The sequence below is a fragment of the Homarus americanus genome, unplaced genomic scaffold, assembly GCF_018991925.1.
Source record: "Homarus americanus isolate GMGI-L3 unplaced genomic scaffold, GMGI_Hamer_2.0 scaffold44915, whole genome shotgun sequence".
Classification (NCBI taxonomy): Eukaryota; Metazoa; Arthropoda; class Malacostraca; order Decapoda; family Nephropidae; genus Homarus; species Homarus americanus.
This window is the reverse complement of record NW_024730529.1, coordinates 192,947-211,774: the sequence shown is the minus strand read 5'-3', so window position 1 is coordinate 211,774 and position 18,828 is coordinate 192,947. Positions and strand designations below refer to the sequence as shown.

The following is an 18,828-nucleotide window of genomic DNA, read 5'->3' as shown; positions in this document are numbered from 1 at the left end:
TATATATAGTGATAATGTATGGTGTTATACATAGTGATGATGGATGGTGTTATATGTAGTGATGATGGGTGGTGTTATATACAGTATAGTGATGATGGATGGTGTTATATAGTGATGATGGATGGTGTTATATGTAGTGATGATGGATGATGTTATATGTAGTGATGATGGATGATGTTATATGTAGTGATGATGGATGGTGTTATGTGCAGTGATGATGGATGGTGTTATATGTAGTGATGATGGATGGTGTTATATGTAGTGATGATGGATGGTGTTATATGTAGTGATGATGGATGGTGTTATATGTAGTGATGATTAGACAATAAAATAATAAGTTTAATGCTAAAAAAAATATACTTTGCTGTACCGTTGCAGTGGAACTTACATACACCGTTAATGAACTATTGATGGAAGAAGTTGTTTTGGGGACTGAACAGTGAGACAATGTGGAGCCTCCCGGAGGGTGGCGTCCTACCGTGGCCTAGCGAATGAGCGGCGTTTCTGCTAGTAATAATATAAATGTAGAAAATTAATAAATATCGAAGTGATAACCGTGGTAACATTCTGATGTTCTTATTACCACCATGCTATTGTACTATTTCAGATGATAATAAATGTTACATAATACTTCCTTGAGATAAATGTACAGTATATATCAGGTGCTTACAAGAGAGGTCTGGCTCTCAACTGGCTCAGCCATGTTAATGTTATGATTTTTATCGACTCCGTATCTGTGTTCTTTTGGCTAAATAAATTGTTTCAATATCAAAAGTTTCAACCAACCAACAAAGTGTGTGTGTGTGTGTGTGTGTGTGTGTGTGTGTGTGTGTGTGTTTTGGCTGGGCTGCAGCTGAAGGTGGTTACCGTCCTGTAGGGTGTGTGTGTTTTGGCTGGGCTGCAGCCAAAGGTGGTTACCGTCCTGTAGGGTGTGTGTGTTTTGGCTGGGCTGCAGCCAAAGGTGGTTACCGTCCTGTAGGGTGTATGTGTTTTGGCTGGGCTGCAGCCAAAGGTAGTTACCGTCCTGTAGGGGTGTGTGTGTTTTGGCTGGGCTGCAGCTAAAGGTGGTTACCGTCCTGTAGGGTGTGTGTGTTTTGGCTGGGCTGCAGCCAAAGGTAGTTACTGTCCTGTAGGGTGTGGGTGTTGTGGTTCATTGTATTCATTTTTGGTTCAGCCGTTCATCTTGCTTTAGTAGGAAGTTCACCAAAGAGCGAACTTCGATGTTGAACTGTTCCCGATGTTGCTGAACAGATTATAGGCTGGTTTCTGAGGGAGGTTTAGTGGAGATGAGCACCCAATTGTGCTTGCCCTTTGGCCGCACGTACATTTTGGTGGAAAATTCGGCCCAGTATTTATAAAAGGTTTTGACATCTTTTAATGGGGTGGAGCTTCGTCCAAAGCTTGGTGGTGGCAGCTTGCTGGTGTTTTGTTTGCATTTCATCTCCCAGAAAGAGATCTCTCGGAAGAGCTTCTGGAAAACGCTGTAAAACTTGGCGTTGGAGTCTGGGGGGCCGGAGTATGACATACTTGAACGGTTTATTGACAGATTTACTGTCACTTGAGGTCTGCATACAAAAGTGGGCATTCGTTTGGGTGTCGTCTCCTGGGTCTCGGGGGTTGTGTCACTGGAGCCCCTGTCCAAGAAGTGACCATTGCGCAGCACTTCATAGGCATCTTGTAACTCTTGAAAAGTTTTTGTGGCTTTAGGGTCGTTGGGGTTCTTGTCTGGATGGCATCGTCGAGCCAGACTAAGGTACGTCTGTCGGATCTCTGTTTCGGAAGCGTTAAAAGTAACTCCCAGTGTTTTCCACGGGGAAGTCATTTTAGATTATTTATCAAGTGTCAATTCAAATGAGTTATCAAGTAAGCGTGAAATTCACGGTCAACTTGCAAAAAGCCTTCCCAAGATACACAGGTTGGAATTTCCAAATACAGTATAGTAAAGGACATTCAGATAGTAAAGACACTGTAGCGTCGCCTGGTGATGGGGTCCAAGATGTGAGGATAGTGTGATGTGTGTAGTGAGGATAGTTTGATGTGTGTAGTGAGGATAGTGTGATGTGTGTAGTGAGGATAGTGTGATGTGTGTAGTGAGGATAGTTTGATGTGTGTAGTGAGGATAGTGTGATGTATGTAGTGAGGATAGTGTGATGTATGTAGTGAGGATAGTTTGATGTATGTAGTGAGGATAGTTTGATGTGGGTAGTGAGGATAGTTTGATGTGTGTAGTGAGGATAGTTTGATGCGTGTAGTGAGGATAGTTTGAAGTATGTAGTGAGGATAGTTTGATGTGTGTAGTGAGGATAGTTTGATGTGTGTAGTGAGGATAGTTTGATGTGTGTAGTGAGGATAGTTTGATGTGTGTAGTGAGGATAGTTTGATGTGTGTAGTGAGGATAGTTTGATGTGTGTAGTGAGGATAGTTTGATGTGTGTAGTGAGGATAGTTTGATGTGTGTAGTGAGGATAGCTTGAAGTGTGTAGTGAGGATAGCTTGAAGTGTGTGTAGTGAGGATAGCTTGAAGTGTGTAGTGAGGATAGCTTGAAGGTGTGTGTGAAGATGGCTTGGTGTGTAGTGAGGATAGCTTTTGAAGTGTGTAGTGAGGATAGCTTGAAGTGTGTAGTGAGGATAGCTTGAAGTGTGTAGTGAGGATAGCTTGAAGTGTGTAGTGAGGATAGCTTGAAGTGTGTAGTGAGGATAGCTTGAAGTGTGTGTAGTGAGGATAGCTTGAAGTGTGTAGTGAGGATAGCTTGAAGTGTGTGTAGTGAGGAGAGCTTGAAGTGTGTGTAGTGAGGAGAGCTCTCAAGTGTGTAGTGAGGAGAGCTCTCAAGTGTGTAGTGAGGAGAGCTCTTAGGTGTGTTGTGAGGATAGCTCTTAAGTGTGTAGTGAGGAGAGCTCTCAAGTGTGTAGTGAGGAGAGCTCTCAAGTGTGTAGTGAGGAGAGCTCTCAAGTGTGTAGTGAGGAGAGCTCTTAGGTGTGTTGTGAGGATAACTTGAAGTATTGTATAGTCATAGAGGCTCCTGGACCGAGTGTTGTGAGGCTCTTGTGTTCACCTGAATAGTTTAAACCAACTGCTTAGGTGAGAAACAACTTGTACAATAAATTACTCCTGGTTCAGTTCACACACACCGGTAGGCGACGTCTTTATTACTAATCAAAAGCAATAATAATAATAATAATAGACAGGTAAGCAAGTGAGACGGGAGGGGGAGAAAGAGGCATACCTACCCGTCTCTCTCTACCTGTCTCTTCCTTTACGGGATGTGGCACCTGTCAACCCGTCACCGTGTCAACAGTACAGTAATTTAAAGACTATAAAAACTAACACAGCCTCTGCCAGACAAGATGACGTCACACAGTTCAAGGACTGACTGGCGGGCGTCTCTTTGCAACGCCCCCCCCCCGACGCCCCCCCGAGCAGTACAACCAAATATTACAACTCAGGAAGTGTGACATGCCGGGCCGCGTCATCAACGGGATTTAACTGACTCACTGAGGTCAGGATGAGTCGGCAGTAGCGGGAGTCCGGTGTGGGCGGCGGGTGAGGAGTGGTGGTGCAGGCGGCGACGGGTGGTGATGCGGGCGGCGGGATGACACCAGCTTCACGCACGATGGGCTGGAAGTAGACGCCCACTGGCAGTGATCCTCACACAGAAGCACCACCGACCTCTTCCTCTCGTCTTCCGGGTTGAACTTGGCCTTCCTCTCCTCCTCCTCCTCCTTCTTCCCCTCCTCCTTCCTCATTCCTAACTTCATCTCTTCTTCCCCTTTCCGATTCCCTCCTCCTCTTCCCGACTTTTTCCTCCCTTTCCCGACTTCCTCCTCCCTTTCCCGACTTCCTCCTCTGCCTCCTCCTCCAGCGGCGCCTCCGTCAGCAGGGGGGGGGGGAAGACGGTAAGGGCGAGTGTAGGTGTTCTGGGTGGGCAGGGTGGGTCGTCATTAGTCAGGGCGACTGACGTGTTATCACTATCCAAAATAGGCTGAACAAGTAGCTAGGGTGGGTGTGACTTGACCTGACCTGACCTGACCTTACCAAATATCATCATTAACTCGAATACGCTGAATAGCTTCAAACATAGGTTGGATGCTTATATGAGCAATAGGGGTTGGGTGTAAACGGGACTGCCCAGTATGGGCCAATAGGCCCGCTGCAGTTTCCTCCATTCTTATGTTCTTATGTTCTTATAAGAGCGTAAACAGATGTAGCTGAGGCTGAGTGGTGGCGTACAATTGCGTAGGTGAGGGTTTGAAACACATATGAAGATGCGTAAAGTGGGTGTGTGAACGGAAAATAAATGTTTAATGCGTACAATGTAGTGCAGGGATTAATACAGGCTAACTCTGATATATCTTAAGGCAGAATGGTGGTGGAAATATTTAAGAGCGTCTGGGAATGTTGAGGCGAATATACGCACGCTGAGCCTTGTGTGTTTGGAGACTAAAAAGCGCATATTTGAGATTACGGGAAGATATTGGCCGTAACTTCGTATAGTTAAGGTGAGAAGGAACGTAAGTAAGGCGTAGTAGAACATTCAGGATTGTATTACATGGGGTGGAGGGTAAGGGGGGGGGGGTGTGAAGGTAGAGATATATATATATATATATATATATATATATATAAGCGTAGATTTTATTAATTTAAGCGTAGGAAGCGTACGACCAAGTAAGGGAGGTATTCGTATGCTTCAAACGCTGACAACGTATGGGACCGTTGAGGTTACTATAGAAATCTTCAGTACTCCAGCGTTCAAAGCGTAAGTAGCGTGTGATGTGTAGGAGGGGAGTGTAGATTCGCCCGCGTGAAGTCTAGAAGAAGTGTGGGGGTGTAGTACACTATATGGCAGTGGCAGAGAGGTGTATGGAGGTGTAGGACACTATGGCGGTGACAACACAAAGGACCCAAAGAGCGTAGGACCACATGACACTACGGCCGTGACTACAGAACCTAACACACTAAAGCAGAGAAGTGGGGACAAATTTCACGGTCCGGCGGAGAAGTAAATAAATCCTGCACTAGAGAGAAACAGACTGGAAGAAATCTTACAGGAGAGAGAAGAAAACCGTATAGAACGACTGTAAAATACGGGAGTGGGGAAGGAAAACGTATGGTAGGGGTGTCGCTGTGGCGTGTGGGAGGCGTGCTAACGTGTCGGCGTGGCGTATGGAGGGCGTATAAACGTATCGGTGTGACGTACAATACGCTTGGAAGCTTAGAGATGAAGTATCAATATCTCAGGTTCTCACGGCGTATGTGGAGAGGCTCAGCCGGCGAGGGGAGGCAGAGAAAGCCGACGTGAAATGTACGGCTGATGGCGGTGGTGGGGAAAAATAACACGATTTTACAGAGGGGAAAAGGTCTGGGGGAGGGAGGGGAAGAGGGTGGGAAGGTTAGAGGGGGAGAGGTTTTCTGGAGAAGAGGGAGGGAAGGGAGAATGGACTCTTCAAAGGAGAAAGGGGAAGAAAGAAAGTAAGGAGTGAGGGGGAGGGGATTTTTGGAGAAGAAGGCAGAGAAGGTGAGAGGGGGAGTTTTTTTATTGGGAAGGGAAAGGAGGAACATGGAGAGGGGGGAGACGTTTTTTTGGAGAGGGGAGAGGAATAGCGAGAAAGAGAGAGGGGGAAGGGTTTTTATGGGGTGGAGAGAGAGAGAGAGAGAGAGAGAGAGAGAGAGAGAGAGAGAGAGAGAGGGTGTAAATGTTAAGCAATATTAAAGTAATATAGAAACCAAAACAAAAGAGACAAGAAAGAAAAAAGCAAAACTAAATTATACAAGAAAATAAAAATATACAAAATATGAAGATACAAAACCGAAAGAATAAACTAGAGGGAAAATAACAACAGAAAATGAAGGCAAGTCTCAGGGGATACTGTAGTAAATAGATGTGACAGAGTAAAAAAAATAAAAATAAATGAATAAAGAAAGAAAATAAGAGGAAAAATACCAAAGAAAATGGAGGCAAGACTCAGGGGATACTATAGATGTGTCAAAATAGAAAATGCATAATGAAAATACAATAAATATAAAGAAGAAAATAAGATAATAAGAAAATGGAAGTTAGACCCAGGGGGATACTGAAGTAATAGATGTGTCAAAATAGAATTATGGCGGTACACACCAATTATCCCACAAAGGAAAATTCGATAATTTGGCCAATCACCTTTTGGGTTCGAATCCCACCCACGAACTCCTGACTTTTTTTTTATTTTCCCTCCCTACCTCCCCCCAGCCCTCCATTTTCCTTTATTTTCTCAATTCTTTCCTCATCCTTATCCCCAAACCCTCCAAATTATTGACTCCAGGTCCTCTATCCTCCAGCTCACAGCCTCCAAATTCCTACCTCCCTTTCACCCCAGGCCTACAAAATCCTACCTACCTCTCACTCCAGGCCTACGATATCCTACCTCCCTCTCACTCCAGGCCTACAAAATCCTACTTCACAGTTCTCCAAATTCTTTTCTTCTCTATCCATCCTTCACTCCTCCAAAACCCCTCCTCTTCCTTCCTCCTTCCTTCCCTTCCAACAAACTTCAAACTCCTTAATTCTTCCTTCCTCTTCCTCCTTCCCAGCCTCCTTACACTCCTCCAAATTCCCTCCTCTAATCCACACTCACCAAATAGCACACATCACTCTTCTCCCACGCAACAAATACTTACATATGTATGAGTATATGTAATTACTGATGATTAGTGTATTTAGTGTATTTACTCACCTAGAATATACGCACTTAACGACCTTAGTAGTTGTTAAGGCTCATTAATACATTAAAGAAGCAACAGCTCTCTCACATCTCGCCACCAACTCATCATAAACTCATTAGTATAAACTGGCCAAAGTTATGTCACACAAAACTCCTCGAAACTTTAAAAAATTATGCTACACCACAAACCTGTAATGTGCAGCACTTAAGGTCACACGGCACACCTGTTACCTGCACTAATTGCTACACAACACACCTGTAACTTATAACAATTGTCACGTAACACACCAGTAACCTGCAGTAATTATGTCACACAACACCTGTAAACTCCCTCACAGACATAACACGTGTACACAGGGATTAACTCATAACCAAGTAAAACAGGTGCAAACTAGACCTATGACGTCATGGATAACACATTTACACTAGAATAATTAAACCCTACACATAACACGTATAAATAAGACCTAATTACATGATATAACCTACATTTGAAAACAGGAATTAATTACCCTGAAATAATGAAACAAATTACACAGTATAAAATAACAAAATTTAAACTGGTGTAATCAAAAACAAATTTAACACCTGCATTACTAGAATAAATTACGTCACAGGTAACACGCGTCAAGCTCATTAATTACGACACACGACACCTGTATATCGCTGGTGATCATGTTACATATTCAACACACATGTATTCGTCGTAATTACACAAAAAATACATTACATAGATATACTTACATAAATTGTATATTACAATTAAATGTTATAATATTACTTACTTTATTCAGTTACTCGCCACCTCCAGTACTCAGGGTCAGTACTTACCTGCAAAGGAAAAAAGTGTTAAAGAAACATATATGATGGAATATATTTAATTATCAAGGTGTAAATTAATGTATGAGAGAGAGAGAGAGAGAGAGAGAGAGAGAGAGAGAGAGAGAGAGAGAGAGAGAGAGAGAGAGTAATTATCATGGTGATTATCAAATGTAATTAGTGATGAAGAAAGTAAAAAACAATTAACAAGGGAGATAGTGATTAGCAAATAGTGAATATTAAAGGAGATACTGCAGTGATTATGAACGTCAGTAGTGATAATCAAGGTAAATACTGATCATCAAGGTAACCAGTCGGTAATTACCAACAATCTGTCAAAAGCTTCCACTTAACACAGTCAAACGCTCAACACAGCCCGTCACGTCACGTCATGTCATCAATACTAAAGCCAGACAAACTTACTCCTGTCGTTCTGAATAAAATAAAAAGACTAAATCTGAATTTTACATATAAATGAAAAAAATCTTGGCTGATCAATGACCACTTGCGTTTTTTTTATTTTCTAGAGAGTAAATTACGCGTCGAAACATTTTGGGGAATGTTTTAGTAATGGCCATTGAACAGCAATACTCGGTCGGTCGCACTGGATAAATTTTCATAGCAACGTAACCATAAAAATATCGAGGGAAAAAATGGTCCCCCACTCAGTATTTACACATTTTGCCCAGTGCGGCAGAGACTCCCAGGAGCGACTCAGCATGCAAATGACAGATATCCAATTACGAAAAAAAAGGCGAAAAAAACTATATTAACTAAAAATAACATATTTTCAAAACTTTGCCTGGCGAGAATTCTCAATAAAAAATAAATAAACAGACTCGCCCCAGCTGTATAAAACTGTAGACATAAAAATAAAAGGAGAAATTTTAAATCTTGCAATAGCGAGTTTCAGAGTTCAATTGCATGCATCGACAACACAATTCATTCACAGAAAACTAAAAGGAAGAAAACTGTTTAAAGCCATAACAAAAATATTCCGGGTGTGTCGTGTGTAAGAGTTCTTCATATATACGACGACCTCAAAGACCACCTTAAAAGGCCTATTCAGAGGACATTTTCTCTGACTCACTGCTTGAGACATTTTCCCACGCTCTCTACTTAATTCCCACTACCCACACGTATTTTCCACGCTCTGTACTTAATTCCCACGACCAAAACTTATTTCCCACGCTCTGTATTTAGTTCCACGACCAACACTTAAGTTCCCACAACCTACACTTAAGTTCACACAACCTACACTTAAGTTCACACAACCTACACTTAAGTTCTTACGACCGACACACCTAGTTCCAACGACCATCACTTAAATTCCCACGACCTGTAGTTACATCCTAAAGAGTTCCTCCAACAAAAGATACACACAAAAAAAAAAAATAAAAGTAAAAGATATAAAGAGGAGACGACAAATAATGCCTCAGGAGGAAGTTCACTTAAAACTTGGCCTCGGGGCAAGAAAGAGCCAATCAATCATGGCAAGGCTAACAAATCCTGGTAAGATCCGCGCCAGCACCTGAACCACCAACAACACCGACCCTTGCTTAAAGTATTCACACACACACACACACACACACACACACACACACACACACACGTTACATTTCTTGCTTACGGAAAAATCACCCGCCATAGTCAGTGTTTATGTGAGGTGAGGGAGGGGGTGAGGAGAAGGGGTGTAGGAATGGAGGAAGGAGAGAGAGAAGAAATGGAAGAGGAGGGAAGGTGGGAAGAGGGAAGAAAGGGGAGAAAGATGAAAAGAAGGGAGGGAAGGAGATAAAGAGGGAATGGGGAGAGGGAAAGGGAGAAAGGAAGAATGAAGGGGATTGAGGAGGAGGAGGAAAGGTAATATGGGGCGAGAGAAGAGGAGGAAATTGGACGAAGGTTATAGCGGCAAGAGGAAAATAAAAGAGGCAAAAGGAAGGAGAAGGAGGAGGGGGAAAAGGATAAGGAGAAAGAAAGCAAATAGGTTTCAGGTGGCATCTTGGTAAGACCTCTCTCTCTCTCTCTCTCTCTCTCTGCCCATATGTATTTATTTTTTCTATACATATATACTGTACATAATGTGTGTGTGTGTGTGTCTATTTCAATATAAAAATAATATTAATTACCTCCCGAAATAAAGCTAACATTACACATTAATTATAACGTAATTAACTGGCTTATAACCTCATTCCCCACCTGGCATTACCTTGTTATTCTGTGACATATAGCACTCAGGTATTAAGGTCTAGTCTATCCTGTTATATTGTCTGTCTGCGTCTGTCTGTCTGCGTCTGTCTCTCTCTCTCTCTCTCTCTCTCTCTCTCTCTCTCCACCACACAAACACACATAGTAAAATAGATAACGGAACAGATATCCGGACCTTCTAAATACCGGAATGCCAACACTCGAATTCCCCACCCCCAAAAATCAACTTTCAGAAACAAACAAACAAACGAAAAAAAACAGAATATTGGGCTATTTCAAAATAATGGCTGTAAAGGAAAAATGGAAGGAGTTATAAGTCAATATTTGGGCTTGGTCGTGAGTTGAGGTCCATGTGTATGTTTGTCTATGATGGATGGATGGGGGAGGGGGTGTGGGGGAGGGGAGGGGGTGGGGTGTCTGAGAGATATGCATATACATTTACTGAATATACTGTACACACACACACACACACACACACACACACACACACACACACACACACACACACACACACACACACACACACACACACACACACACACACACACACAATAAACTAAGCACAGGACACAAACAAAAACATTGTTGATAAGTTGGTAAGTGTGAGGTGGAGCAGGTTCAGGTGTGAGTCATCTTCCAGGTGACAGGTATAATTAACGTGGGTTGGGTGTGTGTGTGTGTGTGTGTGTGTGTTGGTGTGTGTGTGTGTGTGTGTGTGTGTACAGATAGAAAGATAAAAGAAAGTTAATGAAGAGACTCTGCTCCCTGTAAAAGATATGCTCTCTCTCTCTCTCTCTCTCTCATAATAAACATGATTCAACCCATTGCATAAAATTACCATCTATGTTTCTATATTAAATTCCCACTAAACTCCAAACTTCTTGTAGGAGGAGGGGAACTGGGAGGGGGAGGAGGGGGGCTTAGGGACTGAAGGGTAACTTGGGAGGGGGTCTAGGGAACTGGGAGGGGGGGCTGGGGGGGCTGGGAGGAGGGCTTAAAATCTTCACATGCCCAATTTATTTCCCCCTCCAAAAAAAAATTGCTTAAGAAATGTCCCTTTGAAGGAGTAAGTAGTTGAATTTATATCAAAACTTTGGTCGTTCATTTCAATAATAATGTTGGGAAGGGATTGAACGAGAGATAGAGAGATGGATGGATAATTAATGTAAAGAGACAATGATAAAAGGAGAATAGAGTGATGAAGAGAGACTAGAGATAGAGTGATGAAGGGAGAATTAAGATCCGGTGAATAAAAAAGAATAGATACAGTGATAAACTGAGAATAGTTACAGTGATAAAGGGAGAATAAAGATACAGTGATAAAGGGAGAATAAAGATACAGTGATAAAGGGAGAATAAAGATACAGTGATAAAGGGAGAATAAAGATACAGTAATAAAGGGAGAATAAAGATACAGCGTTAAAAGGAGAATTAAGATAGAGTGATAAAGGGAGAATTAATATACAGTGATAAAAGGAAAATGAATAAACAGTGAGAAAAAGATACTTAAGATAGAGTGATAAAAGAGACTTAATGATAAACAGTGATATACAAGATAAAGGGAGAATTAGCGATACAACGATAGATGGAATGATAATGGAGAGATAAAGCGATAAGGGGGGAATTAACATAAAATGATAAAAGGAGAATTAGAGAGATAGTGATAGAATATAAGGTAATATATTAATGTAAATAAAGATGGAAGTGAGACTGGAAGTGGCTGTGTGTGTGTGTGTGTGTGTGTGTGTGTGTGTGTGTGTGTGTGTGTGTGTGTGTGTGTGTGTGTGTGTGTGTGTGTGTGTGTGTGTGTGTGTGTGTGTGTGTGTGTGTGTGTGTGTGTGTGTGTGTGTGTGTGTGTGTGTGTGTGTGTGTGTGTGTGTGTGTGTTTTGCGCATGTGTGAATTAATAGACACCACAAGCCAATACAAACACCAAAACCCCAGTAAATGAAAAAAATAAACACATCAAAATCGACAAATAATTCAAACACCATAAAAAAACACGACTCATAGACCTTTCCAACAATAAAATCACCACAAACACATTACTTCATCCTTTCATACAAAATCACATTAAACCATGGGTGGAGGTGACTGGAATGGGTGGAGTGGGGTGGGATGGGTGGAATGGGGTTGGATGGGTGGGTTGGGAGGGGCGTTATTGGTGGGTTGGGGTGGGGTAAGGTGGAGTAGGTAGGGTGGGTAGGAGGGTCCAAGATGACATTAAACACCTGACCTGACCAAGAATCACGTGCTGAGCCTTGAGTGTGTTTGTCCAGGATCAACACAAGAAATTTACCCCGTGTTCCTAGTGTTGCTTAATACTCTGGAAACATTAACATTGCGCTCAACAAACAGTGTGGGTTTGTTTGTCCTCCCGCCGGGTCTTTCCTTCAACACTTTTGTGCTCCGTCTTTTTGTTGGCTTTCGTGTTGTTTCTACTGTTCTTATTAGTCTAAGTGTATTTCCCTGTTCTCCGGCTAACACCAATGTATGTGCTATTTATGCTTACTAGAAGTGTAGTTTCGGTTATAATATTTAATTGTATCGTTATAAATAGCTGTTTACTTTTATTTTTAATATATTTTTAAGATATTTGTGAATGTCATCTTGGATTAATTTATATATAAAAGATTCTCCACATTTCATTAGTTTATCATTTTATATGCAATCCCACACCTGGGTCAAGGTCAACAACAAGAGCCAGGTGTATAGAAGCAGGTAAATTAGGTAGAGTGGCCTCTGACCCACACACCAGTTCTGGGAAGGTGGCGGCAGCATCATGCCTCTCACTTGTCAACATTACCGCGGGGTTTTTAACGGGAGCTCCTACTTTATGGCACTTTAATGGCGCCCTGGGTGTATCCTGGTGCAGTAAACCGGGTTATTCTGGGTGTGCTTGTAAAGATTCATCTGTTATGGGCTTACTGATGATATGTCCATTTTTACTTTTTTTTTATAGTTGATACAAAATTAGTAATAACATAAAACACACACACACACACACACACACACACACACACACACACACACACACACACACACACACACACACACGGTGCCACACTTGTCTGTCAGAGAGTCAGGACGCCCAGTGGGTCTCCAGCCTACAAAGTTCCTTATTACTGTCTCCTCACGACACCTCTTACCCAGATGAACATCATGCATGGAAGACGGAGGAAAATAATAAAGAAAATAAAACATAAAGAAGGAAAAAGTATAAATAAAACAAACAATAAAAAACGAAAGTAAATACCGGCATTAACTATAGAGTATAAAATATAGAAGGCAAAGTATTAAGTAAAAAAAAACATCTTAAGTAAAAAACGCCAAAGTATTAAGTAAACAAAAGAAAAATTATCAAATAAAAAACACCAATGAAATTAATAAAAAACAACAACAACAACGCTAAAGTATTAAATAAAAAAGTAATGTGTAAAAAAAAATTTAACCAAGACAACAAGAAGTGGACCTCCTCGGCTGGCTGGGGATGAAAGACCTTCTCAAGACGCCCGAGTAAAAATTGTCATCTTGGAAAATCTTCAGAGTTAAATATATTGACCCTTTTAACTCTTTTGATGTGACGCCTCATTATTTTCCTTACTTTTTTATTTTTTGTGGAGTGGAAGAGGTGTGTGTGTGTGTGTGTGTGTGTGTGTGTGTGTGTGTGTGTGTGTGTGTGTGTGTGTGTGTGTGTGTGTGTGTGTTTTGATTTGTTGTTGTGTTTTAAAGGAGAGGGTTTTGCTGTTTATTATTATTATTATTATGTGTATTACTATTATTATTATTACGTCAAGTGACACTATGTATACTTCAACACACACACACACACACACACACACACACACACACACACACACACACAGATCGATATATCCCTCCGCTCTTCAAGGTTGTGGGGACAAATAATTCACGATAAACTTACCGAAATAAACAATAATAAAACACGAATCCTTGCCGAATAAAAATCCTAAATCATTTATATAAACAGCTTACCGAACCAACATGTCTTAGGCGGAAGAGAATTCATAAATTAATAGGTGTGTTTACAGGCAAGTCTCACTTATGATGTGTGGAGGAAATGCCTTAATTATAAAGTCTAATTCTCGTCATTATTGTCCTCGTTCTCGTTGTTCTCGTTGGAAATAAATACACCTGTGTCTTATCCTCCTCGTCTCCCATCACAGGTAAAATAATAACTATAAGACAATGTTGACAAGAGCGACACAACACCTTTTATTCTCGTGTAAAAACCGTAAATAAATATTAAGTCGTGATAAAATTGAGAAGAATTACATTTCCAGGTAAATTATATATCGTTCTCCATTTTTAGCAGTTGTGTGTTTTAGAAACTTAAGGAGACTTATGTCAACGGTGTTTAATCCTTTGAGTATGATGACTTAATCCTTTGAGAACGATGACTTAATCCCTTGAGTATAATAACTTAATCCCCTGAATGTGATGACAACCCACTGAGTATGATGACTTAATCCCCTGACTGAGTACGAAAAATTATCACCGCGAGTACCATGTTATATTACTCAAAAGATTACGACACCGTACTCAAAGGGTCGTCTAGTACTCAAGGGGTTACATCATAGTACTGAAAGGATTATGTTATAGTAATCAAGGGGTTAATCACACCTAGAAAACGAAACATATAATACAATAACAACAACAACAAGAAAACTACAACAACAACAACAGAATACAAATAAACAAACAACAAAACAGACAGACAGACTAATTCAACTTATTATTCCCAGAGTCCCTAACACACAGAGGCATTACGGGTAAGGAAAAAAAAAGAGGGAACCATTAGAGAGTAGGCCATTAGGACCATTTTTAAGGATTTACCGGTCGACCAATCACGGCAGTAGAAGCAGTTGCCACGCCCCCTAGTTACGAGGTGGGCGTGGTCTTGATACAAACGATGGGAGGTGCATAAGTTATGTCTTTTTTATATCTTAAGATTCGGCAATATGGTCTCTATCTATCTATCTATCTATCTATCTTTTTCAACGAGAGAAAGAGAAAAACAAAGAAGAGAAACGGAAAAAGAAAGAGAGAAAAAGGAGAACGCGAAAGATAGAATGAGAAAGAGTAAAAGAGAACAAGAAAAAAAGAGAGAGAGAGAGAGAGATACTAATCTAGTTACAAGTCCACATCATGATCTTGGTCGGGAATAATTTGACTTAAAGAATATCAACCAAGTCTCTCTAGGAAAAAAATACAAATTATATAAGGAATTACACCAACAATAACTACCAGCCAGTGTGACCAATGGCAACGAGAGGTGCGAATTATATCAACAAAAACAGATGATTGGTCAACTAGGCCCCATGTCCTAATACGTTTTTAATGGTCTCAAGCAGCTCTCTGTCTCAATAGACCCCAATTTAATTGCATGGTTTGGGCCCTAGTGCTAATAGGCCCTAATTCTAGCCACTGAGATTGTGATTCAGTCATACTGGGTCCCAATGCGAATAGATCTCAGTCTAACCCTAATTTCGAATTCTAATAGGCCCACTTCCTCATCGTCCTAACACTAAATTAGAATTAATAAAAATACCAAGAGAATTTAACAAACAAAGAATAGCTACGCATTATTTTGTTACTTAAAACAAAGAAAAAATAATATCAATGAATCATAAAATTGATAGATTTAAGACTTTAATGTAACTTAAATTCCAAATGATTTCGATATTTAAGTAAAATTTATAAAAAAGCTAATTTGAAGTGAAGTGTAAGATACAATAGATTATTTCTCACTAAAATCCTTATAAAAGACTTATAAATGTATCATCTATTTCAACTGATTGACTTACTTAAACAAGTTTATATATAGATTACTATAAATGCACTGCCAATGTTTATATATTTCGCTACTTAACATAAATACTTCAAAACATTACTAAGGTAAGTTGTATACATTTCATTATATAGTTTCTCATTTAAATATATAAAAATACTTCACTCAATTTAGTATAAATCTCATTTTACTTAATTGCTTAAAACAAATACATTAAAAGATTTATATCAATTCTGTATAAATTTAAATACATTGCCTGTAGTTTTCCCAATAACAATAGAGTATGTTGTCTTTTATTATATACCAGAACTGTTAACATTGTATCAGTATAGACGCCACCATAACACCCAAAAATATAAGCACTTGAAATATATACACTATGGCAATTAACCAAAAAGTAGTTAATCAGCAAACAGTAATATATATATTTTCTCGTGAATTATAAGCTAGAAACGTAAACATTGTATAGTATAGCTGCTATAAAAACATACCAAAGTATAAACACAGGAAATTTATACACCATGGCCTTTGAAGAAAAAAAGGCAATCAACTCACGATAACATCTTGAAATCTATTAGAGGCTAGAAAGGTAAACATTGAATTAGTATAGATACCATCAAAACATACCAAAGTATAAACACTAGAATCATAAACGTCATGTCCGAAAAAAAAGACAATCTGTGAATTCAAACACGTGATTATTTTTCTGACATTTATTGAAGGGTTGAACGGTAAACATTGCATTAGGATAAATACCATCAAAATAGACACAAGTATAAATGCTAGAATCACAAACGCCATGACATTTGAACAAAAAAAGAGACAATCGCGGGGTTTGTCGTCCATGTCAATTAGGTTTCGATCCCAAGTTGCAGAACTGAGAATTAGAGTTGGTAAATTATATAGCACTGTTGTCCCTCCGATTACTATACCACCCAGCTGCTCTCTCTCTCTCTCTCTCTCTCTCTCTCTCTCTCTCTCTCTCTCTCTCTCTCTTTTATCACTTGTCTACCGTTTTCCTCCTTCCCTTCCATCTGTCCTCTTCTTCTCCCCTTCCTTCCCTTCTTCCTCTTCATATACCCTTCCATCATCATCCTCCCCTGGTCCCACCGTCCCTCCCTCTCGCTCCATCTTCCTCCTCCTCCCTTCATCATCATCTTTCCTTCCAGCCTCCTTTTCCTTTCCTCCATCATCCTCCTCCTTTCCTCGTTTATCCTCTTCCCTTCCAGCCTCCTTCCCCTTCCCTCCATCATCCTCCTATTTCCCCCCTTCCCTTCCTCCCTCTCCCCTTCCTTCCCTTCAACGTCTCCCGCGGGCTAACAAAACAGGTCCCTTCCATAATCCTCTCTCTTCTCCTCTCCCCTCTGGTCACTCACCTATCATACGCTGCTTCCCTCACTCTCCCCCCTCACTCCCATTCATCCCTCTCTCTCCCTCCTTATCTCTCTCTCTACCACTCATTCCTTATTATCCTTACTCTCATTGTCTCTCCTGCATGCCATTCCTTCCCTCACTGTCTCTCACTTATCACCTAAATCCTTCTCTCATTATCTCTCCAGCATCTCATTCTTCTCTCTCCTTCTCTCCTGCAAGTCTCTCTCCATGTCTCTCGTTTCTACCCAACTTACCTCAGCTTTTGTTTCTCCCTATCTCTCTCTCTATATGCAACACGTCGTCTCCCGCCGTCCACCAGAGAGACTGTCTCTCATACATTCTAATTTCTTGGTGTCTTAAAGGTATATTCGTAGACACAATTTGTTTTCTTTTGTATTGCGTCTCTCTCTCTCTCTCTCTCTCTCTCTCTCTCTCTCTCTCTCCCTCTCTCTCTCTCATCATACACCATCTTTCCTCAGCTCTCACCAAGATCCTCCTCGGCTCCCCCCCCCTCTCCACCTCTCCTCCTGCTCCTCGGCTTATCCTAAATCCTCTTCATCCTATCAGCCTCTCCCTACATCCCTTCCTCTCCCTCACAATCCCTGTCTCCATCCCTCTCACCCTTCCCTCCCCCACTCCCCTCATCCCTCTCACAATCCCTGTCTTCATTCCCTCCCTCTCACCCCTCCCCTCACCTCAACCCTCTCACCCTCTCTCCTACTGACTCTTATCTTTCTTTAAATCGGTCTTCGTCTCTCTCTCTCTCTCTCTCTCTCTCTCTCTCTCTCTCTCTCTCTCTCTCAATTCTGACATGATTTTTCCTTCTCAATCTTCTTTTACTCTCCTCCATTTCTGTCCAGGGTTTTCTCTTCTCTTTCTCTTCCTGTTTCTCCCGTCCTTCCATTTCCTTCTCCTCTTACCTATCGCCTTCCTCTTACCTCTCACCTCCCTCTCAACTCTCCCTCCCTCTTACCTCCTCCCCTTACGCAAATTCTTCCCTTACTTTCTAACTTCTTTTCCTCACTTCTATCATCTCCCATTTCCCTTCCTCTTCTTACTTCCTCCCTCCTCCCATTTCATATCCTTCGTATTTATTCTTCCCTCCTATTTCCTCCCCATTAATATCTCCCCATCTTAATAATTCTCTTCTACCCTCCCTTAGTCATTAGTCTCCCTTTCGCTCTCCCCTCACCCCATCCCACTATCTCCCTTCCTTTCCTCCCTTAGTCATTAACTTCTCCCTGGCTCTCCCCTATCCCTTCTAATCCCTCTCCCATTACCTTTCTCTCCCCAACACCTGGAATTCCTCTCCTCCCTCTTCCATCTCCCCTTTCAGAGTCACCCCTCTTTTCCTCAGTCTCCCAGCTACTCATCTTTCTTTTACTCCCCACCCATATTCTCCCAACTCCCGTCTCTCCCCAGAACTCCTGTCTATACTCCTTCCCCCCACTGCTCCTCTCCCCTCTACACCCTATCTCCAACTCCCACCCCAAATCTCCCCTTTACACCCCATCTCCCCTACCCACTCCTCTTCTCCCCTCTACACCCCATCTCCCCCACCCACACCTTCTCTCCCACTTCTCTCCTCTCTACACCTCATCTCCCCTCCTACACCTCCCTCCCGTCTACACCCCTTCTCTCCCACCCCTCCTCTCCCCTCTCCCACTCCTCCTCTCCCCTCTACACCTCATCTCCCCCTGCCAGCCCTCCTCTCCCCAGCCCCCCTAATCCCCTGGCTGTTATCCTCGTTTAATAAGGGAAGGTAACCAGATACGGTACCTTCCTCTCCCCTCTACCTGTACTGACACCCATCACCTCCTCCTTATTATGGGGGGAGCTTATTGTAGGGGAGGGTACTGTATTGTGTGGGGAGGGTACTGTATTGTGTGGGGAGCTTATTGTAGGGGAGGGTACTGTATTGTGT

The 18,828-nt window shown here is 41.5% G+C and overlaps 1 protein-coding gene across 1 annotated transcript; it reads right to left on the bottom strand.

Moving 5' to 3' along the window:
- Nucleotides 1–1,252: 1,252 nt before the first annotated feature.
- Nucleotides 1,253–1,822, bottom strand: LOC121867005 (J domain-containing protein APJ1-like). Its single transcript, XM_042366758.1, has one exon. It carries the CDS (start codon nucleotides 1,820–1,822, stop codon nucleotides 1,253–1,255), a length of 570 nt encoding a protein of 189 aa, XP_042222692.1.
- Between the last annotated feature and the right edge of the window lie 17,006 nt (nucleotides 1,823–18,828).

Excerpts from the sequence above, each read along its gene's own strand:
- LOC121867005 (XM_042366758.1), bottom strand. The coding sequence starts at position 1,822 with ATGACTTCCCCGTGGAAAACACTGGGAGTTACTTTTAACGCTTCCGAA.